The sequence below is a fragment of the Ranitomeya imitator genome, chromosome 1, assembly GCF_032444005.1.
Source record: "Ranitomeya imitator isolate aRanImi1 chromosome 1, aRanImi1.pri, whole genome shotgun sequence".
Taxonomy (NCBI): domain Eukaryota; kingdom Metazoa; phylum Chordata; class Amphibia; order Anura; family Dendrobatidae; genus Ranitomeya; species Ranitomeya imitator.
Genome location: NC_091282.1, coordinates 1,050,022,540 through 1,050,044,686, shown reverse-complemented (window position 1 = coordinate 1,050,044,686; position 22,147 = coordinate 1,050,022,540). Strand labels below are relative to the sequence as shown.

Below are 22,147 nucleotides of genomic sequence, written 5' to 3'. Positions count from 1 at the left end.
TCAGTTGTCCAGGCGCCTGAGCAGTCATATTCTGCCTATGGGCATGCGCAGTTCGCGCTGCACTACAAATGACATCACTTGATGTCTTGTTTACTGCGCCTGCTTACACGCTCGGCCCGAGATCCCGCGGGTGCATGCAGGTGCAGTAAACAAGACATCAAGTGATGTCAGTTGTCGGGCAGTGCAAACTGCGTATGCCCAAGGCAGAATATGACCGTGCAAGCAACTGGCAACTGAATAACGCCGAGGAGGCAGCGCCCTTCTTGCAGAGTGATGGCTGGGAGGCATCTGGACGACGGGGGATAGACCTGCCTCCCTGGCGATTTCACAGGTATGAGGGACCAAATTCAAAAGCGATTATTTCTGCAGTACAACGAACAATAACTAAAAGAGCCACCTTGTCAGAATGCAGCATTAGTGCCGCAGAAGATGGCTCTTTAAGTTACAAGCGCCTGGGGGGGTGAAAGGTTCCCTTTAAGGAGTTAAGGCGTCCATTATTGTTTTGAAGCTGAACAACCCTATACAGATTATAAAGATGATAATTACAGTCAAAACACAGTTTACAGTGAATACAGATAATTTCATTATTTTAGAATTATGGCCTGTAGACATGTAAAAAAATATTGTCTGTAGGTAATTTTTTGTTAAGCTGTTTAAAAAAATAAAAAACTCAAGTTGGCAACCCTGTCGTTGGGTTTGCGAAATGTGAGATCTCATGTGGATGCACAACATGAAGAGCAGACTCACCAAAACATTGTCAAATGACAAATGCACTTTTTATCATCTTGTTGCAGGGTGCAGCAGGGCCCCTTTATCTTGTTCCTTGTGTGTTGCATGTATACATATAGTGCTGGACAGCCCGCCTGCTAATACTATGGGCGTAATCAATAGGTTGTCCAGACACTGTGCATCACATTTATCTGTGTGAATAGTGTCTTATGCAAGCCTTACCTGTGTGCATTTTTGCTACTAGGCAGCCAACCCCTCTAATGTTTGGGCCAGTGGGTGGTTGCTCTCATCAGTAGCTTGCACCTGTGCTGCTATAGCATTTATTATCGGGGGCCTGCGGCACCCTGTGAGTGTATTTGTCATTTGACAAGGTTTTGGTGAGTCTGCTCTTCATGTTGTGTTTTATTGAGTTTCTCTATGTTAGCTATCTCATGTGGATGGCCAGTTATAAAGTCCTAGAAAAAATTTTAAGTCCAGGTGCATGTTATCTAATTTCATTCAATGGTTGATGAGTCCAAAATCTGACAAACCCTTTTTTTACAAGATGACAGAGCATGTGAAAATTTGACTTTACATGTTTTTTTCAGACATATTAGTGGCAAATTTTGTTATGATTTGTTATGCTCGTGTTGCCCTTAAATTAATTATATTTTTTCTCCAAAGGGAAAGCAAGACATTGCCATGGTAGCTTTATATAGGCTCTCATTCAATTTCTGCATTGATGTTGCTGACTTTTACCATTATCTTTCTGAAGCAAAGCTTTTCATGTGGCATTAGCTTGTCCTAGCATTACACATTAGTAGGTTGTGTACAAGTGTTCTGACAGTTGTTGACTGGTCCATTAATCTCCTTGACCTGTAACTGTTTCTTCTTGGCTTGATAGGCTACAGAAACTTCAGGGTGTATAGAATCCATCCTCTGTTCACATTTAAAAGTAGTGATGAAAGCTGTTCTGTAATTGTTATTCATCCACCCATAAAGGATTGGGTTGGCAAATGTAGAACACATTGCAATCACATGAAATATTGTATAAATGAATTTATACTCATTCAAGTCCAAGACTTTGCTGTCAATGTCACTTGCAAGTTGAAAAGCATGGAAAGGCAGCCAGCATACTGCAAACACCACTACTACAGCTACCAACATCTTGGTTGTCTTACGCCGTCTTTGGTGATAGTGGTCATTACCACCCCCTGGACTAACATGGTTCTTCAGTTTGGTCCATATTCTTACATAAGCGTAAGATATTATGGCCAGAGGTAAAATGTATTGAATCAACAACATTGAAATGCTGTATATAGTACTGTAGTTCAGATGTCCTCCAGGCCACCGTTCTGCACACACTTGAATTTGAAAATCTTGTGTAAAAACGATAAGGGAGTACTCTTTGAAAATTGCCAATGGGCTGGCAAGTACAGCACTACAAGCCCAAGTCATGCCTATGATAATAAAGCAAATTGTTGTTGAAATTTTGCTCTCTAGATGGTACACAATGCATCGATGTCTGTCAAGGGCAATTACCATTAGGGTCACTGTTGATACTTGCACTGCCAAGCCTTGCGCGTAAGTCACTAAATGGCACAACACTGTTCCAAACTTCCACTCATCCAGAAGAGTGTAAACCAATGTGAACGGGAGACACAAAGTGTTCACCATTAGGTCCGCCACTGCCAGATTGACTATGAAATAGTTTGTGACAGTGCGCATTGTCTTAAACTTGATTACAACATAAATTACAAGGGTATTTCCTATTACCCCCAGAAGGATAATGGAACAGTATGCCAAGATTAGTATCACCTGGACACCCAGGAGTTTTGTAATATCAATAAGCTCAGGTTTCGGGAGCAAATCATTGTAAGGCGTTGTGAGCCCAGGCACATAATGTAGAGTATCCATGTCCATTTTGATATCCATAGTACTATTTTCTTCTTTCCCAGAAACAATCAGTCCAATCTTCATCGTGCAGTTTTCTTCTCTGCAGAAATGAAAAGCCCTTTAAAAAAGCATAGGCCATAGTTATTATACAGCTAAAAAGTCATGCTCTAAATGCAATTATTCAGTTTAAATGATAGAGGTCAGGTTTGAAAACGAGATGAAACTATTGACAAGCAGGTAATTAAAATCCTCAGAATACATTGTAGGAAAGTGCCATCAAGACTGGAACATGGGGTATAATTAACCTTACCCATGAACTATAATATCTCACTGTAGTGAAAGAAACCTGCAGGATATGAGACACTCATTTATCACAAAGTAGCATAATTTCCTGTGTTCTAAAATATTTGCACAGGCTGGGCTTGATCACAGAGGACGTAAGGCTATTGGAAACAGAAGCAAACACAGAAGTGGATGCCAGAAACATATCTAAAATACGTTTTTGAGTCTCTTTTTTCAAAGTATAAATAAAACTTAGTAAAAACTGGGACCCCCCTACTGAACTTCATTCATCTCAGTATAAGAGTGAGAGTTACCTGCCAGTTCATGTTTTAGTGGTCTGTTGTAGTGCATTCATCTGTTATAGGCATTGACATGACTACGTAATAGACTCCCATAGCTATCAACTCGCTAGAGCAGTGGTCCCCAACCTTTCTGACCTTGAGAGCCACATTCAGCTTAGAGAGAGGGTCGCGAGCCACATTCAGCACTGAGAGAGGGTCGCGAGCCACATCCAGCTCCCACCCCCTTCAAAGTAGTGTCAACCAAAGCCCCCATTACAGGTATAATGATAACCAAAGCTTTTCCACAGAAATCACTCCAGAGCAGTACACTGAGATCCAGGGGTTCCCACAATACCCCCATTCAGTATCCTCCCAACACACTGTCACATCCAGCTTTGAGCACCTCCTCTAACATGTAGTACAAACCTCCAGCGTACCATACCTAAAACATCCCTAAACCCCCAAGACCAGTAAATGTGCATCCAGATCTGCAATTCTGTGCAGGGCTACTCACAGAATTCACCATTTTGAGATGTGGTCTTCATACCTGTTTGATAGACCTGGACCTAATGCATCAAGCTGGCAGACAGTCGCGAGCCACAATTCATGGGGCCGCGAGCCACATGTGGCTCCCGAGCTACAGGTTGGGGAGCCCTGCACTAGAGTTTCCCAAGAGTTACCCGTATTTTATAGCTCCCATCACCCAGTGACACTGTCACCACCGCCATTCACCCAACAAGACAATCAGAAAATATCTTGAAATAACTTACACCGATTCCTTAGTGGCTTCAGACATCATGTGCCCAGTGATAATTTCCTAGGTTCTCTCATGCTAGAGCCCCTCTTCTTTTCATGGTAATGAAGTTTTCTAAAAAAAATAAATAAATAAACAAAAGGATATTGACTAATAGAAATACAGAAATTGGTTGTAAATGTCATGAAGTATAAGGCGGAAAAGGTTATACATGCAATGAACAATGTGAAAACGAATTTATAAATTCAACTTGATCTGTCACAATACTGTATTAATAATAATATAATTAATATAATAATGAAAATAATTATTTTTTAAGCGATCATCAACCGTGATATCTAAAATGAAAGTCCCGCTAGCACTGCTGAAAGATTACCACTACAATTTTTTTTAAATTTAATGATAATGATTTGCCACACTGTTAAAGAAAAAAAAAATATGACTGCCATAACTTGAGTAAATTTAAAGAAAACATTTGTTTTTTAAATCACAAATAACTCTATAGTTATATATGTTCTATATGTTTCTGACCAAATACTTATTTTCCACCATAATATGCAAATAAATTGTTAAAAAAACAGGCAATGTGATTTTCTGGATTTTTTTTTCTCAGTTTGTCTCCCATAGTTGAGGTCTACCTATGATGTAAATTACAGACGCCTTTCATCTTTTTAAGTGGTGGAACTTGCACTATTGCTGACTGACTAAATACTTTTTTGCCCCACTGTAACTATTTAATAGCTGCGGGTGGATCGCGATTCTACATGCGGCTATTGCGGGCACATGCCAGCTGTTCAAAACAGCTGACATGTCCCGGGAAAGATGTGGGCTCACTGCTGGAGCCCACATCAAAGGGAGGGATACCGACATTGGCGTACAATTAATCCCAATGTCGGTAAGGGGTTAATAGTGGAAGTTTTTTTTTTAAAGGGAATGTTTACTAGAAAAAAATATTATGTTAGGCCAGTCTCACACGTCCAGATAATTCCGGTAACGGAAAAATCGGTACCGGAATTATCTGTGTCCGTGTGTCCGTGTGCTCCCATGGTACATCAGTGTGGCACACGTGCGCCACATGTGTGCCGCCCGTGTGCCGACTGGGTACCACACGGAGCGTGCAGGAGAAAGCGCTAGAGATAAGCGCTGTCCCCTGCATCTGGTGCTGAAGCGGCCACAGGAATCTTTATGTTAAACACGAGGACAAAAAAAAAAAAGATTTTTCATATCTTCTTTCCAGCGAACGCTGCTGAAGAGAAGATATGAATGGCCTCTTCAGCTCCACGTGGGGGGGACAGCGCTTACCGTAGCGCTGTCTCCTGCACGGCACACGGACTGCACACGGACAGCGTCCGTGTGCGGTATGTGTTTTACACGGACCCATTGACTTTATTGGGTCCGTGTAATCCGTGCGCTCCCATGAACACTGACATGTCTCTGTGTTTTGCACACGGACACACAGTCCGTGAAAACACGCTGACATGTGCAGTGACACATTGCTTTCAATGTGTCTATGTGAGTCAATGTCTCCGGTACGTGAGGAAACTGTCACCTCATGTACCAGAGCCACTGACGTGTGAAACCGGCCTTAGTGAAATCTAGGACTACCAATAGTTTCTAGTATTCAGAGGAGGACGTATAATCAAATTTGCAGACGATGCAAAGCTAAGAGAGATACCTAACACTAGAAAAAAACAGAGAAAGGATTCAAAATGCTCAGGATAAGCTTGAACAAATAAAATGGTATTTAGCAGGGAAACATGCAATATTCTACACCTTGGAAAGCAAAAATTACATTTACAGAATAGGATTAATAGAACTAAGCAACAGCATGTGTGAAAAAGACTTGGATATACTAAAAGATAACAGACGGCACATGAGCCAACAGGGTGATGCAGCAGCAAAAAAAAACGCAAACAGTTCTAGGATGTATTGAGAGAAGCATAGAGTCTAGTTTACGTTAAGTAATTATCCCCCTCTACTCCTCCTTGGTCAGGTTTCATCTGGAAACTGTGTCCAGTTCTGGGCACCACATTTTAAAAAAGACATTGAAAAACTGGAGCAAGTTTAGAGACAAGCTACCAGGATGATGGGCGGATTGCAAACACTGTCCTACAAGGAACAGTTAGGAATATTTAGCTTGCAAAAAAGAAGGCTAAGAGGAGACTTAATAGCTGTCTACAAATATCAGAATAGAAGTCACAGTGTAGATGGATCATCCTTATTCTCATTTGCATATGGAAACAAGAGAAGAAATGGAATAATACTGAAGTGAAGATATAGATTAGATATTAGAAAAAAAATTGACAGTGAGGGTGGTCAATGAGTGGAAGACTCTTCCACGAGAGGTGGTGAGTTCTCCTTCAATGGAAGTCTTCAAAGAGAGGCTGGACGGACATGGTTTAGTGAACCCTGCATTGAGCAGGGGGTTGAACACGATGGCCCTGGAGGTCCCTTCCAACTCTAAAATTCTGCGATTCTTTGACTTGAAAGCCAAAAGTATGATTCTGTCACAAAATATTGAGATTACTCTATTTAAAGCAACTCTCCAGCTCAGATACAAAATTTGCCTACACACAACTAATGATTAGACCCAATACCTGGTAGCTCGCTTTTGATCCCTGCTGCTGATTCCAAGAGCCTAAGCTGCTTTCTCTTTCTCTAAAGTGGCCACATTAGTCTCATGGAGCACATCTTGGAATGTCTGTACAACTCCTCTGCTACCCAGGATGAACAATTACTGATGATGCTGCGTTGAGCCTTGCAGACATTGACACTGGAATGGTTAGCTGCTATGACAATATTGGATGCAGGATTGTGGTTCTTGCACTTGGAAACAGCAACAGAGCTCAAAAGGAGAGCATCAGATATGATGTCTATGCATATGTTATGTAGAGACAGCTTTTATACTTGGGCTGGAGGGTCACTTTAAAATTGGTGGTTCTTCTTGATTCTGGAAAATCACAACATCCATGTCATAAAATCAATGTTGGCTGTAGATTATTTTCACATTAGGTTTACCTAAGATATACATTGTTTCATTCTAGCTAAAGAACAGCATTACATCTAGAACAAGAAAGGAAATTTTATGAAGATAGAAATAATTATAGTCTGTTAAAAAACACCATACAACACCAATGACAGTCATCCATCCCACAACACACATTGCTACAGGGCAACACAATCACCTAATAAAAGAAAGAAACTCAGGTAATCAAGATAGGGATAAACAACATAATAGAAATGATGAGAAAGCACTAAAAATGGAAAAATGCCTCAGGGAAAGGGGAAACATAACACAACTACACAAAAACACAAAATAGATTTGTAATATTGGAAACACCTAAAGGGTTTTTTCCATTAACTGAATACATAAATACAAAGACCAGAGTAAGGAAAAACAAGAAGCGTAAAAATGAAAAGAGGGTTCAAAGCAGGAGAACTAGGGCAAGAAGATCTTACTTAAAGTCAAAATAATTGTAATAACCCAAGATATTTGTTGGGATTCAAAGAAAAATATATGCAGCAATTTGGATGAAGTGATATATATTTGGATGTCAGTGGTATATATGATTAGTGCAGTGCGTATGTAGCTTACTGTACAAGTATTCCGCTAATAAAGAAATAAAAGCAAAAATGGCATCTGGTCCCCCCTGCTTTTAATACCCAGCTGAGGGAAAACAGACACAGGCTGGTGTTATTATTTTTAGAAGAGTCCATTATACATGAAGCTTCCTAAGCTATTAAATATCAGTCGCAGCTATCTGCATAGCCTTTGCTGGTTATTAAAATGGGGTCCCCCAAAAAAATTGCGTGGGGTCTCCCCTATTTTTAATAACCAGCAAAGGTTAAACAAACAGCATTGAGCTGATATTAATAGGCTGGGGAGGAGCCATGGATAGTGGCCTCCTCCAAGACTATTAACACCAGCCATCAGTTACCCAAGAAATAGTCCATCCATTAGATATGCCAATTCTGGTGCTTAACCTCGGCTCTTCTTGCTTGCCCTCGTGCGTTGGCAGCTGGGGTAATGGTTTTGGGGTTGATTTCAGTTGTGTAATGTCTGCTATCATTAAGCCCATGAGTTAGTAATGTAAAGACATCTATAAGACACCCCCCCATAATTAAGCCTGTAGTCAAAAGCAATAAACACACACACCGAGAAAAGCACTTTATTTGAACAAAACACTCCCCATCCCTCTTTTACACATTTATTACCTTAAAAAAATGAAATAATCCAAAGAGGTCTGATGTAAATCCATCCCACATCCCCAAACAATTTTCGACCCAGCTACATCTGGATGCAGTGCTGAGCGTTGACATTGGTAATGTGACCGCTCAGCACGTCCTCCGGAACACACTGACAGTAGCGTGTGAATTCAGCTACTGCAACGAGCTCTGACGTCAGTAAGGTTATCACAATTCATATTCTTTGCTAAACCATTAAAAATAGGGTGGACCCCAAATCATTTTATGGGGGTGCTCTTCGCATTTTAATAACCAGCAAAGGCTACAATGACAGTTGTGGGCTGATATTAATAGCAAAGGAAGCTTCATGAATATTGCCCTATTCCCCCTGCTGTCTGCTTTCTCTCAGTTGGGTATTGGGTATTAAAAATAGGGGGGAAACAGAATGTTTTTTTTAATTATAATTTATTTTTTTTAACTGGCCAATCACAGCCATTCCACTACTTGCCATGACTGTGATGGAGCCAGAAGTGCCCACATCCTTAAAACTTGTTGATTGGCTGCACAACAAGCTTTATTAGACTTCCGGACCCAAGCAGGAAACTGGACATACAGTAAGTACAGTTTTAGGTGTTCGGTACAAGCCCCGAACTTTCCAGTTCAGGTTCACTGATCCCTACTTATGACAAGTTGTCGTATGACAGGTTCTCTTTTAAGTCCTATGTACAGTTGGGTGAATCAATTGAAATTAAAAATTTTCCAACTTTGACAAATGTTTCCCAAAAATTTAATCCGCAACAGTAAATAGCCTCTAATTACCTAAAAGATATGTGTATATCAATTTTCTGAGGTGTAAATTGAACCCATTTTGCTACCTTAATAAAGGGAATCTTTCAGCAGGTTTTCATTATCTCATCTGAGAGCACCATGATGTAGACAAAAAGAGCTTGAATTGAACTATGTATCACTTAGTTTGCGGTTCTGACACAATCAAAGTTCTTAAACGTAGTATATAATGTCTTCAAAGGGAGATTTGTAGTTAAAGTTCTGCGCTGCCGCTAAGATGAATTTCAGGAGAGTATAGTTGATTCACAGTGGAATAAAACCACTGTGAATCAACTATACTCTCCTGAAATTCATCTTAGCGGCAGCGCAAAACTTTAACTACAAATCTCCCTTTCAAGACATTATTTTCTCTGGTCGGTGAAGACCTGTGGATCTGCAGCAGCCGCTATCTATATGCTCTAATCTCATCCTAACCAGGTGAGCAAATTTGGTGTATATTCTCCTCTGTGTAACGTGGATAAGACCCTATTGCGCTCTTTGTCTCCCCATTGCTCTCTCCAGCGACAAACGATCAGGGGAACGACTTCGGCATTGTTGAAACTGTCTTCAACGATACCGAAGTCCCCAGGTAACCAGGGTAAACATTGGGTTACTAAGTGCAGGGCCGCGCTTAGTAACCCAATATTTACCCTGGTTACCATTGTAAAAGTAAAAAAAAAAAACAGTACATACTCACATTCCGATGTCTGTCACGTCCTCTGCTGTCAGCTTCCCGCACTGACTGTGTCAGCGCCGGCCGTAAAGCAGAGCACAGCGGTGACGTCACCGCTGTGCTCTGCTTTACGGCCGGCGCTGACAGTCAGTGCAGGGAAGCTGACGGCGGGGGACGTGACAGACGTCGGAATGTAAGTATGTAGTGGTTTTTTTTTACTTTTACAATGGTAACCAGGGTAAATATTGGGTTACTAAACGCGGCCCTGCGCTTAGTTACCCGATATTTACCCTGGTTACAAGTGAACACATCGCTGGATCGGCATCACACACGCCGATCCAACGATGACAGCGGGTGATCAGTGACCAAAAAAAGGTCCTGATCATTCCCCAACGACCAACGATCTCCCAGCAGGGGCCTGATCATTGGTCGTTGTCACACATAACGAGATCGTTAGCGGGATGGTTGCTACGTCACAAAAAGCGTGACGTTGCAACGATATCGTTAACTAAATCGTTATGTGTGAAGGTACCTTAACTCCAGCCAGATCACAGCTGTCCTTGCCTACACTAGGTCCTCATTGTATATAGCTTAAGACCCTTAGCTGCTTATCAAAGTAGGGGACGTGTCGGACTGCTGCTGATGCTGGGTACCAGCAATGATAATCTCCTGGTACTAAACATAGCAAGTAAATAATTCTGTGAATCGGCTGAAAGGTAAATATGCTCACTACAACGCTACCCTTCAGAGCCCTGCTGTGTGCTCAAACACTAGTTTTCTACCACATATAGGGTATCAGTATACTCAGGAGAAATTTCACCACAAATTGAGTGGTCCATTTTCTCTTGTTACCCTTGTAAAAATGAAAAATTTGTGGCAAAACCAACATTTTTGCGAGAAAAATTTATTTTTTCAATTTCAAGACTCAACCTTACAAAATTCTGTCATGCACCTGTGGGTTCAAGTTGCTCACCCTAGAGATGAGCGAATTTGCTCGGGTTCCCTCTAATTCGGCAAGTTATAGTGCTTGCTGAACAAACTGCAGAGGAAACCCGGCTCCCTGGATCAAGCTGGCTGATCAGCTGATCGGCGCTGCAGCTGCATGTGTCACAGCTGTGTCACAGTCATGGCACATGCATGGAGAGCCAGTTTGCTGGGCTCTCCAAGCATGTTCTGTGACTGTCACACAGCCGCGACACATGAAGCTGTGGCGCCAATTAGCTGATCGGCCGGCGAGGTCCAGGAAGCCGGGTTTCCTCTGCAGCTTATTCGGCAAGCAAATTCGCTCATCTCTACTCACCACACCTATAGATAAGTTCCTTGAAGGGTGTAGTTTCAAAAAATGGAATTACTTGTATGGGTTTTCCACTGTTTAGACACATAAGGGGCTCTGTAAACGCGATATGGCGTCAGCTATCTATTCCAGGCAATTTTGCACTCCTAAAGTCAGATGGTGTTCTTCTCTACTGAGCCCTTCTGTGCACCCAAATCAGTAGTTTTTCACCACATAAGGGGCATTGTCGTATTCAGGATAAATTGCACAACAAATCATTTGGTCCACTGTCTCCTGTTATCATTGTGGAAATGAGAAATTTTGGGCAAAACCAAAATTTTTGTGGGAAAAATGTATTTTTTTCAATTCCATGGCTCAACGTTATAAAATTCTGTGAAGCACCAGTGGACACATCTCTAGGCAAGTTCCTTGTCAGTGTAGTTTACTCAATGAGGTCACTTGTAGGGGTTTTCCACGGTTTAGGCATATCATGGGCTCTGCAAACGTGATATGGCATCTACTATCTAATACAGCCAATGTTGCATTCCAAAAGTCCAATGGCGCTCCTTCTCTTCTGAGCCCTGCCATGCACCCAAACCTCAGTTTTTCACCATGAATAGGGTATCGTCATACTCAGGATAAAATGTGCAACAGATTACATGGTCTATTTCCTCCTATTACCCTTGTGCAAATGCAAAATTTGAGGCTAAATTAACATATTTGTGGGGAAAACGTAAAATTTTCACTTCTTCCTTTCACATTGGTTTAATTCCTGTGAAGCACCCGAAGGGTTAATAAACTTATTCAATGTAGTTTTGAAGGGTGAAGTTTTTTAAAATGGCGCCACTTTTGGGTATTTTCTGTCATATAGATGCCTCAAAGTCATTTCAAATGTGATGTGGTCCTTGCAAAAATTGTTTTCTTTATTTTTTATGGGAAAATTGAGAAAGTGCTTATCAACTTTTAACCCTTCTAACTTTGCAACAACAACAAAAACTTGTTTAAAAAATGATGCTTATGTAAAGCAGATATGTGGGAAATGTTATTTATTAACTATTTTGTGTGATATAACTATCTGGTTTAATTAAAAGTTTGAAAATTGTGAAATATTCAAAATATTTATGAAAATTCTGATGTTTTCACAAAAAAATCTGCATAAATTTACCACTGTCTGAAGTGCAATGTGTCATGAAAAAACAATCTATGAATCACTGGGATATGTTGAATCGTTGTAGAGTTACTGCCACATAAAGTATGCAACTTGCCTTTTCTGAGAAAAAGAGGACTTAAACTCTATAGCGCCACCTGTTGGAAGTAGTGATCCTACAAGTCACAATCCACCCTTTAACGAGTCGTGCAATATGACTTAGGATAAAAGCCAAATCAGTATCTCAATTCGCAGACACGGTGTTTCGGGCTGTTGCTCACTGCCGCAAAACAAACTTACTTCTCATCCCTCATATCCTCCCTGTCCCACAACCCTAAACAGCTTTTCAACACTTTCAATTCTCTACTCCGTCCCCCCGCACCTCCTCCCTCCCCCCTCATTTCTGCTGATGACTTCGCCTCTTTCTTTAAACAGAAGATCGATACGATCAGAGAAAGCTTTGGCCCACAGCGCCCACTACCCCTCTTAGCTCCTCAACCCTGCTCCTCAAAAACCAGCTTCTCCACCATGACAGAAGATCAGCTCTCCACCCTCCTGTCAAGATCACACCTCACCACCTGCACGCTTGACCCGCTCCCATCCCACCTCATCCCTAACCTTTCCACGGTCTTCATCCCAACCCTAACGCACCTCTTCAACCTCTCACTCACAACAGGTGTCTTTCCCTCATCCTTCAAGCATGCCAAGATCATACCCATCCTCAAAAAGCCCTCCCTCGACCCATCCTCTGTGCCTAGCTATCGCCCGATATCTCTTCTCCCTTATGCCTCCAAATTGCTGGAGCAACACGTCCATCTTGAACTGTCCTCCCACTTCTCCTCCTGCTCCCTCTTTGATCTGTTACAATCAGGCTTCCGTTCCCATCACTCAACTGAAACTGCCCTAACTAAAGTCACCAATGACCTACTAACTGCCAGGAGCAAGCGACACTACTCTGTCCTCCTTCTCCTGGACCTGTCTTCTGCCTTTGACACTGTAGACCACTCCCTTTTGCTACACTACAAATCCTCTCATCCCTTGGCATCACAGACTTGGCCCTTTTCTGGATCTCGTCATATCTGACAGACCGAACATTCAGTGTCTCCCTCCCCCACACCACCTCCTCACTTCGCCCCTTGTCAGTCGGTGTTCCTCAAGGCTCTGTTCTAGGACCCCTACTCTTCTCCATCTACACTTTCGGCCTGGGACAGCTCATAGAATCCCACGGATTGCAGTACCATCTCTACGCTGATGACACGCAGATCTACCTCTCCGGACCTGACCTCTCCTCCTTGCTTACCAAAATCCCGCACTGTCTGTCTGCCATTTCAGCCTTCTTTTCTGCTCGCTTTCTACAACTGAACATGGACAAAACAGAATTCATCATCTTTCCCCCATCTCACTCTACCCCTCCACCAGACCTATCCATCAATGTCAATGGCTGCTCACTATCCCCAGTACCACACGCCCGGTGCCTCGGGGTGATCCTCGACTCTGCCCTCTCTTTCAAGCCACATATCCAAGCCCTTGCCTCCTCCTGTCATCTCAAAGTCAAAAATATTTCCCGGATCCGTGCTTTCCTTGACCGCAACACTGCAAAAACGCTAGTGCATGCCCTTATCATCTCCCGCCTCGACTACTGCAACCTCCTACTCTCTGGACTCCCCTCTAGCACTCTGGCACCACTCCAATCCATCCTACACTCTGCTGCCCGACTAATCCACCTGTCCCCCCGCTATTCCCCAGCCTCTCCCCTGTGTCAAGCCCTTCACTGGCTTCCTATCGCCCAGAGACTCCAGTTCAAAACCCTCACACTGACATACAAAGCCATCCACAACCTGTCTCCTCCATACATCTGTGACATGGTCTCCCGGTACCTACCTACACGCAACCTCCGATCCTCCCAAGACCTCCTTCTCTACTCCCCTCTCATCTCTTCTTCCCATAATCGCATCCAAGACTTCTCCCGTACTTCCCCCATACTCTGGAACTCTCTACCCCAACACATCAGACTCGCGCCTACCATAGAAACCTTCAAAAAGAACCTGAAGACTCATCTCTTCCGACAAGCCTACAGCCTGCAGTGATCCTCAACCTACTGAACAGCCGCACAGCCAGCTCTTCCCTCTCCTAGTGTATCCTCACCCACCCCCTGCAGACTGTGAGCCCTCGCGGGCAGGGTCCTCCCTCCTTATGTACTCGTGTGCCTTGTTATCTGCTCATGTTTAATGTATTTGTCTATATTTGCCCCGTATTCACATGTAAAGCGCCATGGAATAAATGGCGCTATAAAAATGTATAATAATAATAATAACTAATTTGGCTAGGTGAGTGGCTCTGGACTGGGGTCTTCCAACAGGTGGCGCTATAGAGTTTAAGTCCTCTTTTTCTCAGAAGAGGCAATTTGCATATTATATTTCCCAGAGGAGCATTGCATGGCGAATAAGCCTCCTTACCTTGACAAGCCAGAGATAGTATGTCACTCTCCATAAGGATTTTGCCACATAAAGTGACACTGGTCAGTATGGTAAAATCTGCCTGGTCAGGAGGTTGAAATCAGGGGTGAAGGGGTTAAGCACCAAATATCCGTGACAGATAAACTTATCATTGGTTATGAAATGATTAAAGACTTGCAAGGTTTACTCAAATTTCAAGCCTGCGGGCTCTGTTTTCTGGCTGTGATAGGAAAATTAATGCACTTACATTAATTTTCCTGCCCTGCACTGATTATATATATTATTGCAGGACAAGAGGTAAATAGGATTATGCCTTTTGGCTCTCTGTGTTATCATACAGAATGATCAATAAGCAGTGACTCTTTGTCTGTGCCTCTCATATTACCTGTGTCTGAACCCGAGATTTCCTTAAGACACACACAATCACATTTTTCAGATCTGTCAGCCACACTGACATGTTTGCTTTAGTAAATACTTAGTTTCCCAATGAAATAACAATACTAGAGGATCTATGTGAGCAAGAAAACATGGATTCTCGTATGTTAATTGTATGATGCTGTAATGTTCTTTACTTTCCTGTACTTTGTGTTACACGTCCTCTTCTGATCTTCAGCCACGGCTCCGGCGCAGGCGTACAACAGGGCAGACAAAGTACGCCTGTGCCGGAGCTGTGGCTGAAGATCAGAAGAGGACATCTTGGAATGAAGATGGGAGGCGCCGCAGCGGACCAGAGACGCCCATCCGACCGGACCAGCAGCGGGACCGCCCCTGGGTGAGTATAATATAACGTCTTTTTCTCCTCTTTCAGGTAACATCGGGGGCTTATCTACAGCTTTACAGAATGCTGTAGATAAGCCCCTGATGCCGGTGGGCTTACCTCACCCGCGATTTTCGGGGTGACAGGTTCCCTTTAAGAATTATCTTCAGTGTAAAGAACAAGGAGTCCTGGGAGTAATAATATGGCCCCTGAAGAGCCTGATCTCAACATTATCGAATCTGTCTGAGTTTACATGAAGAGATAGAAGGATTTGTTCAAGCCGTCATCCACAGAAGATCTGTAATTAATTCTCCAAGATGTTCGCTGCAAAATCTTTCAAAAACTGCTTGCAAGTTTACCTAGAAGAATTAATGTTTTGCTTCTGTTATGAAGGTAAAAGTGTGGTCAGGTCACACCAAATACTGATGTAATTGAGATTTCTTTTTTTTTTCACTTTGCATTATGTTTATTCATAAAAAATAAACTACAAGTGCTTCTCACAAAAATAGAATATCATCATTGGCTGTTAGCTATAATCATCAACACTAACAGAAATAAACACTTGGATTAGTTCACTCTATTTATGAGTTTCTCTTTTTGTATTGAAGAACTGAAATAAATTAACTTTTTGGTGATATTCTAATTTAGTGAGAAGCACTTGTATTAGCACTACTCTCTTTAAATAGTATTCTTACTTTGCGTCATTTTTCCACACCTGCCTAAAACTTTTGTACAGTAACGTATATATATATATACTGTATATCAGTCCATATCCACAGAACGACACTGTCTGGCAGCTCATATTTCAACTTCTTTAATCCATATTAGTATGACATAGGGGAATGGGATAATATACTTAAATGCAATCATCTCCACAATCCAATATTACAGCACATGTATCAGTAAAATTGCCATATGAAAGCCCCAAGGCGTGAGAGTCTTTCTTATAATGTCTATGGTGCAGTAAGTGTAATTCAAGAATGTCTCCTCACATATTGAAGAAAGACACTACCTTGGAATGAAGGTTTTGATTCTACGACAACATATAAATATTCCCATATTTTTATTATTGCTTAATATTTAAGGATTACTTAAATGTTGAAAGAAGACCCGACAAGTCTGCCTAAAGGTACCGTCACACTAAGCGACGCTGCAGCGATACCGACAACGATCCGGATCGCTGCAGCGTCGCTGTTTGGTCGCTGGAGAGCTGTCACACAGACAGCTCTCCAGCGACCAACGATCCCGAGGTCCCCGTTAACCAGGGTAAACATCGGGTTACTAAGCGCAGGGCCGCGCTTAGTAACCCGATGTTTACCCTGGTTACCATCGTTAAAGTAAAAAAAACAACCGCTACATACTTACCTACCGCTGTCTGTCTCCGGCGCTCTGCTTCTCTGGTCTGGCTGTGAGCGCCGGGCAGCCGGAAAGCAGAGCGGTGACGTCACCGCTCTGCTTTCTGGCCGCTGTGCTCACAGCCAGACCAGAGAAGCAGAGCGCCGAGGACAGACAGCGGTAGGTAAGTATGTAGCGGTTGTTTTTTTTACTTTAACGATGGTAACCAGGGTAAACATCGGGTTACTAAGCGCGGCCCTGCGCTTAGTAACCCGATGTTTACCCTGGTTACCAGCGAAGACATCGCTGAATCGATGTCACACACACCGATTCAGCGATGTCTGCGGGGAGTCCAGCGACGAAACAAAGTTCTGGAATTTCTTCCCCGACCAGCGACAGCACAGCAGGGGCCTGATCGCTGCTGCCTGTCACACTGGACGATATCGCTAGCGAGGACGCTGCAACGTCACGGATCGCTAGCGATATCGTCTAGTGTGACGGTACCTTTAGAACTCTGCATTTTTCCTTTCTTCTGTTATTCGTCTTTGAAATTAAGTATATAAATAAAATGAAAAGTGGCCGTTACAATTCCCCTTGTTCCCCTTGTGTCTCTTTACATACTCTCTCTCTATTCAATGCTAATAATGTCAGACTTGTGTAGGGACAATCCTATTAAGGAAGGGAATGGTTAAAGGTACCGTCACACTAGACGATATCGCTAGCGATCCGTGACGTTGCAGCGTCCTCGCTAGCGATATCGTCCAGTGTGACAGGCAGCAGCAATCAGGCCCCTGCTGTGCTGTCGCTGGTCGGGGAAGAAAGTCCAGAACTTTATTTGGTCGCTGGACTCCCCGCAGACATCGCTGAATCGGCGTGTGTGACACCGATTCAGCGATGTCTTCACTGGTAACCAGGGTAAACATCGGGTAACTAAGCGCAGGGCCGCGCTTAGTAACCCGATGTTTACCCTGGTTACCATCCTAAAAGTAAAAAAAAACAAACACTACATACTTACCTACAGCCGTCTGTCCTCCAGCGCTGTGCTCTGCACTCCTCCTGTACTGGCTGTGAGCGTCGGTCAGCCGGAAAGCAGAGCGGTGACGTCACCGCTCTGCTTTCCGGCCGCTGTGCTCACAGCCAGTACAGGAGGAGTGCAGAGCACAGCGCTGGAGGACAGACGGCTGTAGGTAAGTATGCAGTGTTTGTTTTTTTTTACTTTTAGGATGGTAACCAGGGTAAACATCGGGTTACTAAGCGCGGCCCTGCGCTTAGTTACCCGATGTTTACCCTGGTTACCAGCATCGTTGGTCGCTGGAGAGCTGTCTGTGTGACAGCTCTCTAGCGACCAAACAGCGACGCTGCAGCGATCCGGATCGTTGTCGGTATCGCTGCAGCGTCGCTAAGTGTGACGGTACCTTAAGTCTACTTGTGAATTTATTTACATTTCCCAAAGGAATAACATAGACACATACAGTAACAATACAGTGTTCTAAGAAATGGCCTTCCAGCATATTTTTCCATGGGAAATAAAAGGTTCTTCTTATTTTACTAAAACAGGTAAGTCAAGAGAGCTGTCAGGTCACATAATGATAATAATGGCCTATACAGTAATAACACTAATAATACTTTGGAACATGGTAGTTAATGACGAAAATGAAATGGATTGTCCCATTATTGTCCTTTTGTCCTTCTCTGTGAATGGCTCAATGTGGTCCTGTACCTGGTCCCGTCGTATTACATTGTTTTTCATTTATTGCTATGGGCACGCTACATATTTAGCTTCCTACCAGTTAGAAGTACACAGCAATTCTATCAGCAATACCATTTGATTGCTGGGTGACTATATCCGAAAAGAAAAATTTCCAGCTGACAAGATGACATCAACTTTCATAAGAATTACTCATAAATAAGCCAAGTTTCTTCGCACATCAATTTTCCTAGCATGTTAATAGGATCATTTGGCTTCCTAGTGCAAGTACAAAGATAAAAACACATAAATGAAAACATTTTATAGAAAGCCAAATAATAGATGTTTTGGAAAAATAATCACAAAGATTAACTGATCTGACTATTAGGCCGGGGTCACACTTGCAACTGCAAAGCGAAAAACTTGCGCGAGTCTCTCACTTCAATACCCGGCACTGCCGCCAACACTTGGGACCGGAGTGTACGACTGCATGTACAGGGTGGAGCGCGGTAATTTGCTGATTTGGGAATGAAATAAAAAAATTATGATCATTAGAAAAATTTATTTTATATTTTAATTATACTGAACAGTAATGGAATTTTTAAATTACATGGTTTTAAATAGTGTATCTGGCAAATGTCGACCTTCGCTATCCACACACTGCTGCATACGTTTTCTGAAGTTTTCATGAACTCTAACAAGCATGTCCACTGGTATTCTGCCAATTTCAGCTTCAATATTGTTCCTTAGGTCTTCCAAGGTGTTGGGACGGTTGATATACACCTTAGACTTCAGGTAACCCCAAAGGAAAAAATCGCATGGGGCTAAATCTGGTGAGCGTGCTGGCCAGTTCACATCTCCCCTCAAAGAGATAAGCCGTCCAGGAAACATTTGCCTCAAACAATTCATGGTAACCCTCGCTGTGTGTGCAGTGGCACCATCCTGTTGGAACCATGTATCCTCTAGTTCCATTGCCTCAAGAGCCGGCTGAAAATAATCCTGTATCATAGACAAGTACCGTTCGGAGTTCACAGTTATGGCACGACCATTATCCTGAAAAAAGTAAGCACCAATGATGCCTACTCGTGATATTGCGCACCACACAGTGTTCGCGGTCCGAATGCAGAGGTCTCTCGTGAACTTCTCTGGGGTTTGTTTCACTCCAGTAACGCATATTTTGTTTGTTTACACACCCACTGAGGTGAAAATGTGCCTCATCAGAAACATGCATTCACCCAATTTACAATTGATTGCCGTCCAGGAACACGTCCGCGTGGAGGAACAGCGAATTGTAAACGAAAAGCACTGCAATGATCGAGTGGGCATTTGAAAAATACGCTTCAACACAAAATGACCTCTCCTCACGTGTCCACTGCATGATGGCAACTGAAAGGCAGAGGAATACAAATCTCCCATCAGCCACTGTAAGCCACACCCACTCTCCCCTCTCTTCGACCGACAGTGCCGCCACAGCATGCAGTGCAAAAAAGCAAATTACCGCGCTCCACCCTGTATTTCTATGCAGCTGAACGCTCTGGTCCGAACAGCTGGTGGCAGTGCTGGGGATTGAGGCAAGTGACTCGAGCGAGTTTCTCGCAATGCAGTTGCAAGTGTGACATCGGCCTTAGACCAGGATCACACATGCGAGAAACACGTCCGTGTCTCGCATGTGAAATCCAAGCTCTGGCTCCGGCACTCTGGAGTGGAGCGTGCGGCTCCATGTGTTGCTATGCGACCGCATGCTCCGCTCTGGAGTGCCGGCGCCAGAGCTTGGATTTCACATGCAAGACACGGACGTGTTTCTCGCATGTGTGATCCCAGCCTTATAGGTAGGATCTAACGTCTCAATGCTGGGATGCACTAGGGCTAATCACTGAATCTCAATGGAAAGTACTATCAACAATTTCTGATAAAGAAATGACTTAGGTAGGCATTGCCCCGACTGCCTGTGTCCAGATCCCTACCAGATTGCATTCTACTTGTAAATATAGATCTTTTGCCAATATTGGAGTTTTATAATAATATAATTGTTGACATATGACATGGTGACATTATTAAGGTAAGATAATTCCACATCTATTAGTATAATCTATGCTTACCTAGGCGAATCATAATTTTACAAAGCTAATTAGTATCTAGTTAGAAATATTCCCATTTTAACACAGAAAAAACAAACTGAAAGACAAGAGTACCATAATTACATTTGCTGTATTTTTGTATTTAATTATTTGTTTTTAGTATTTATAGCATAGCCTCATGGACACAACCGTATTTTGGCTGAATTTTGCATAGAATACACCAATATAGATCCATTGGAATTCTAATCTCTGTTATTATACCCTTAATTTCATTCAGTGACATACAAAGGTATTTTGGTGGCATGTGCCATCAAATGCAGTATGCATTTTGCTATTGCTTCTTCTGTAAATATGGCACCTAACACAGCAGGAAAGCAGTACATGCAGTTGCACAATTCTGCTCTAGAGTTCTTAGCCATGTGCATGAGGTCTAGAGAAATACATCCAGACTTATGAATGTATACAGATCTGTGGCGCAACGCTAATAGTGGCAGTCCACGTGGCTGCTGTGGGGAATCATATAATGAATCCACATAATGCACATACAGTTGACTATAATGGTGAAGCAGGGAGCTCTCAGCTCCTTCCTCCACTATTAAGCCTATGTGTCTCAGTTCAAGTGCAGCAGGTGCGATTATCTCAATGGATTGCACCTGTTGTATTGACCCTCAGTCTGTACACAGCACAGACTGGAGAAGTGCATTGTGGGAGCACGAATAGATGAGTTTTTAATTTTTAGTCCACCATTCCTTATTAGGGACACATCTAAAGTATCACACTGTATTGGGCGACTCTTTCTGGACATTGTACTATGTTAGTGGCTACTGGAGGCATCATCATATGTTGGAAGACACATTGGGGTACCATACAGTGTTGAGCAAACATTGATGACATAGTACTGTGTTGAGGGACACAGGAGTGGCAACATATTGTAGTTGGCGACACATTGTGGGCATCATAGTGTGTTGGGGAAACCATTATTAAAATTGTGTCAGTCAGTGTGTATCTCTAAGGACACACAGTACCGATCATTAGGCAAACACCCTAAATGTTCTCACAGTCCTAACGATTAAACCACTTTCAGGGGGTAGGATATATCATTTTACTGGGTACACCCCATTAATGCACTGACTAGAATTAAACTAGCTCCTAAGCCTCCCCAACATGTTTCACTAGGTAGACTGGTGTCATCAGGGGATTGAGGCCTCAAGATAAGATCTAGATAAGAAAATCACTTCACCCCAGCTAGTTGATTAAACAGATCAGGAATAAGGGGTGATGGGTATGGATTACGTACAGTAATCTTATTAATCTCTCTAAAATCCAAAGAAGGACGCAAACCACCATCTTCTTTCTTAACAAAGAAAAAACCAACAGCAACTGGTGAGATAGTAAGCTTTATGTGACCACTGGAGAGACTCTTTTGAATGTACTCTTTCAAGGTATCTCTTTCAGGGAGGGAAAGGTTAAACAGATGAGATTTAGTCAATTTGGCTGTTGGGATAAATTCGATAGCACAATCATCAGACCTATGAAAGGGAAGATCTTCACATTCAGTCTCAGATACAACATCCTCAAAATCCTAAATAAAATCTGGAAACTGAGATCTCATAAATGTCAGGGATTTAGATAAAGACAAGAAAAGCAAAATTCCACCAAAACGTAACCTCGCGAGTCTCCCAATTGATGGTAGGATTATATTTCAGCAACCAGGATATACCCAACACAACTTTAGCTGGCAAGGAAGGAAGCACCATGAATGAAATAGATTCTGTGTGTATTGCTCCCACACTCATGCATACATTCTCAA

The 22,147-nt window shown here is 42.7% G+C and overlaps 1 protein-coding gene across 2 annotated transcripts in view; it reads right to left on the bottom strand.

The window, feature by feature from the left end:
- Positions 1 to 398: 398 nt before the first annotated feature.
- NPY2R (neuropeptide Y receptor Y2) overlaps positions 399 to 22,147 on the bottom strand; it is a 121,970-nt gene continuing 100,221 nt past the window's right edge. Inside the window, exons 2-3 of one of the 2 annotated variants that reach the window (XM_069744113.1) lie at positions 3,938 to 4,035; positions 399 to 2,704 (exon numbers count right to left, since the gene is read on the bottom strand). In XM_069744113.1, the coding sequence (XP_069600214.1) occupies positions 1,519 to 2,704; positions 3,938 to 3,966 (1,215 nt within the window). In that variant the 5' untranslated portion in view covers positions 3,967 to 4,035 and the 3' untranslated portion in view covers positions 399 to 1,518. Of the gene's footprint in view, positions 2,723 to 3,937; positions 4,036 to 22,147 lie in introns of both variants that reach the window. The other variant, XM_069744112.1, reaches the window with a different exon arrangement.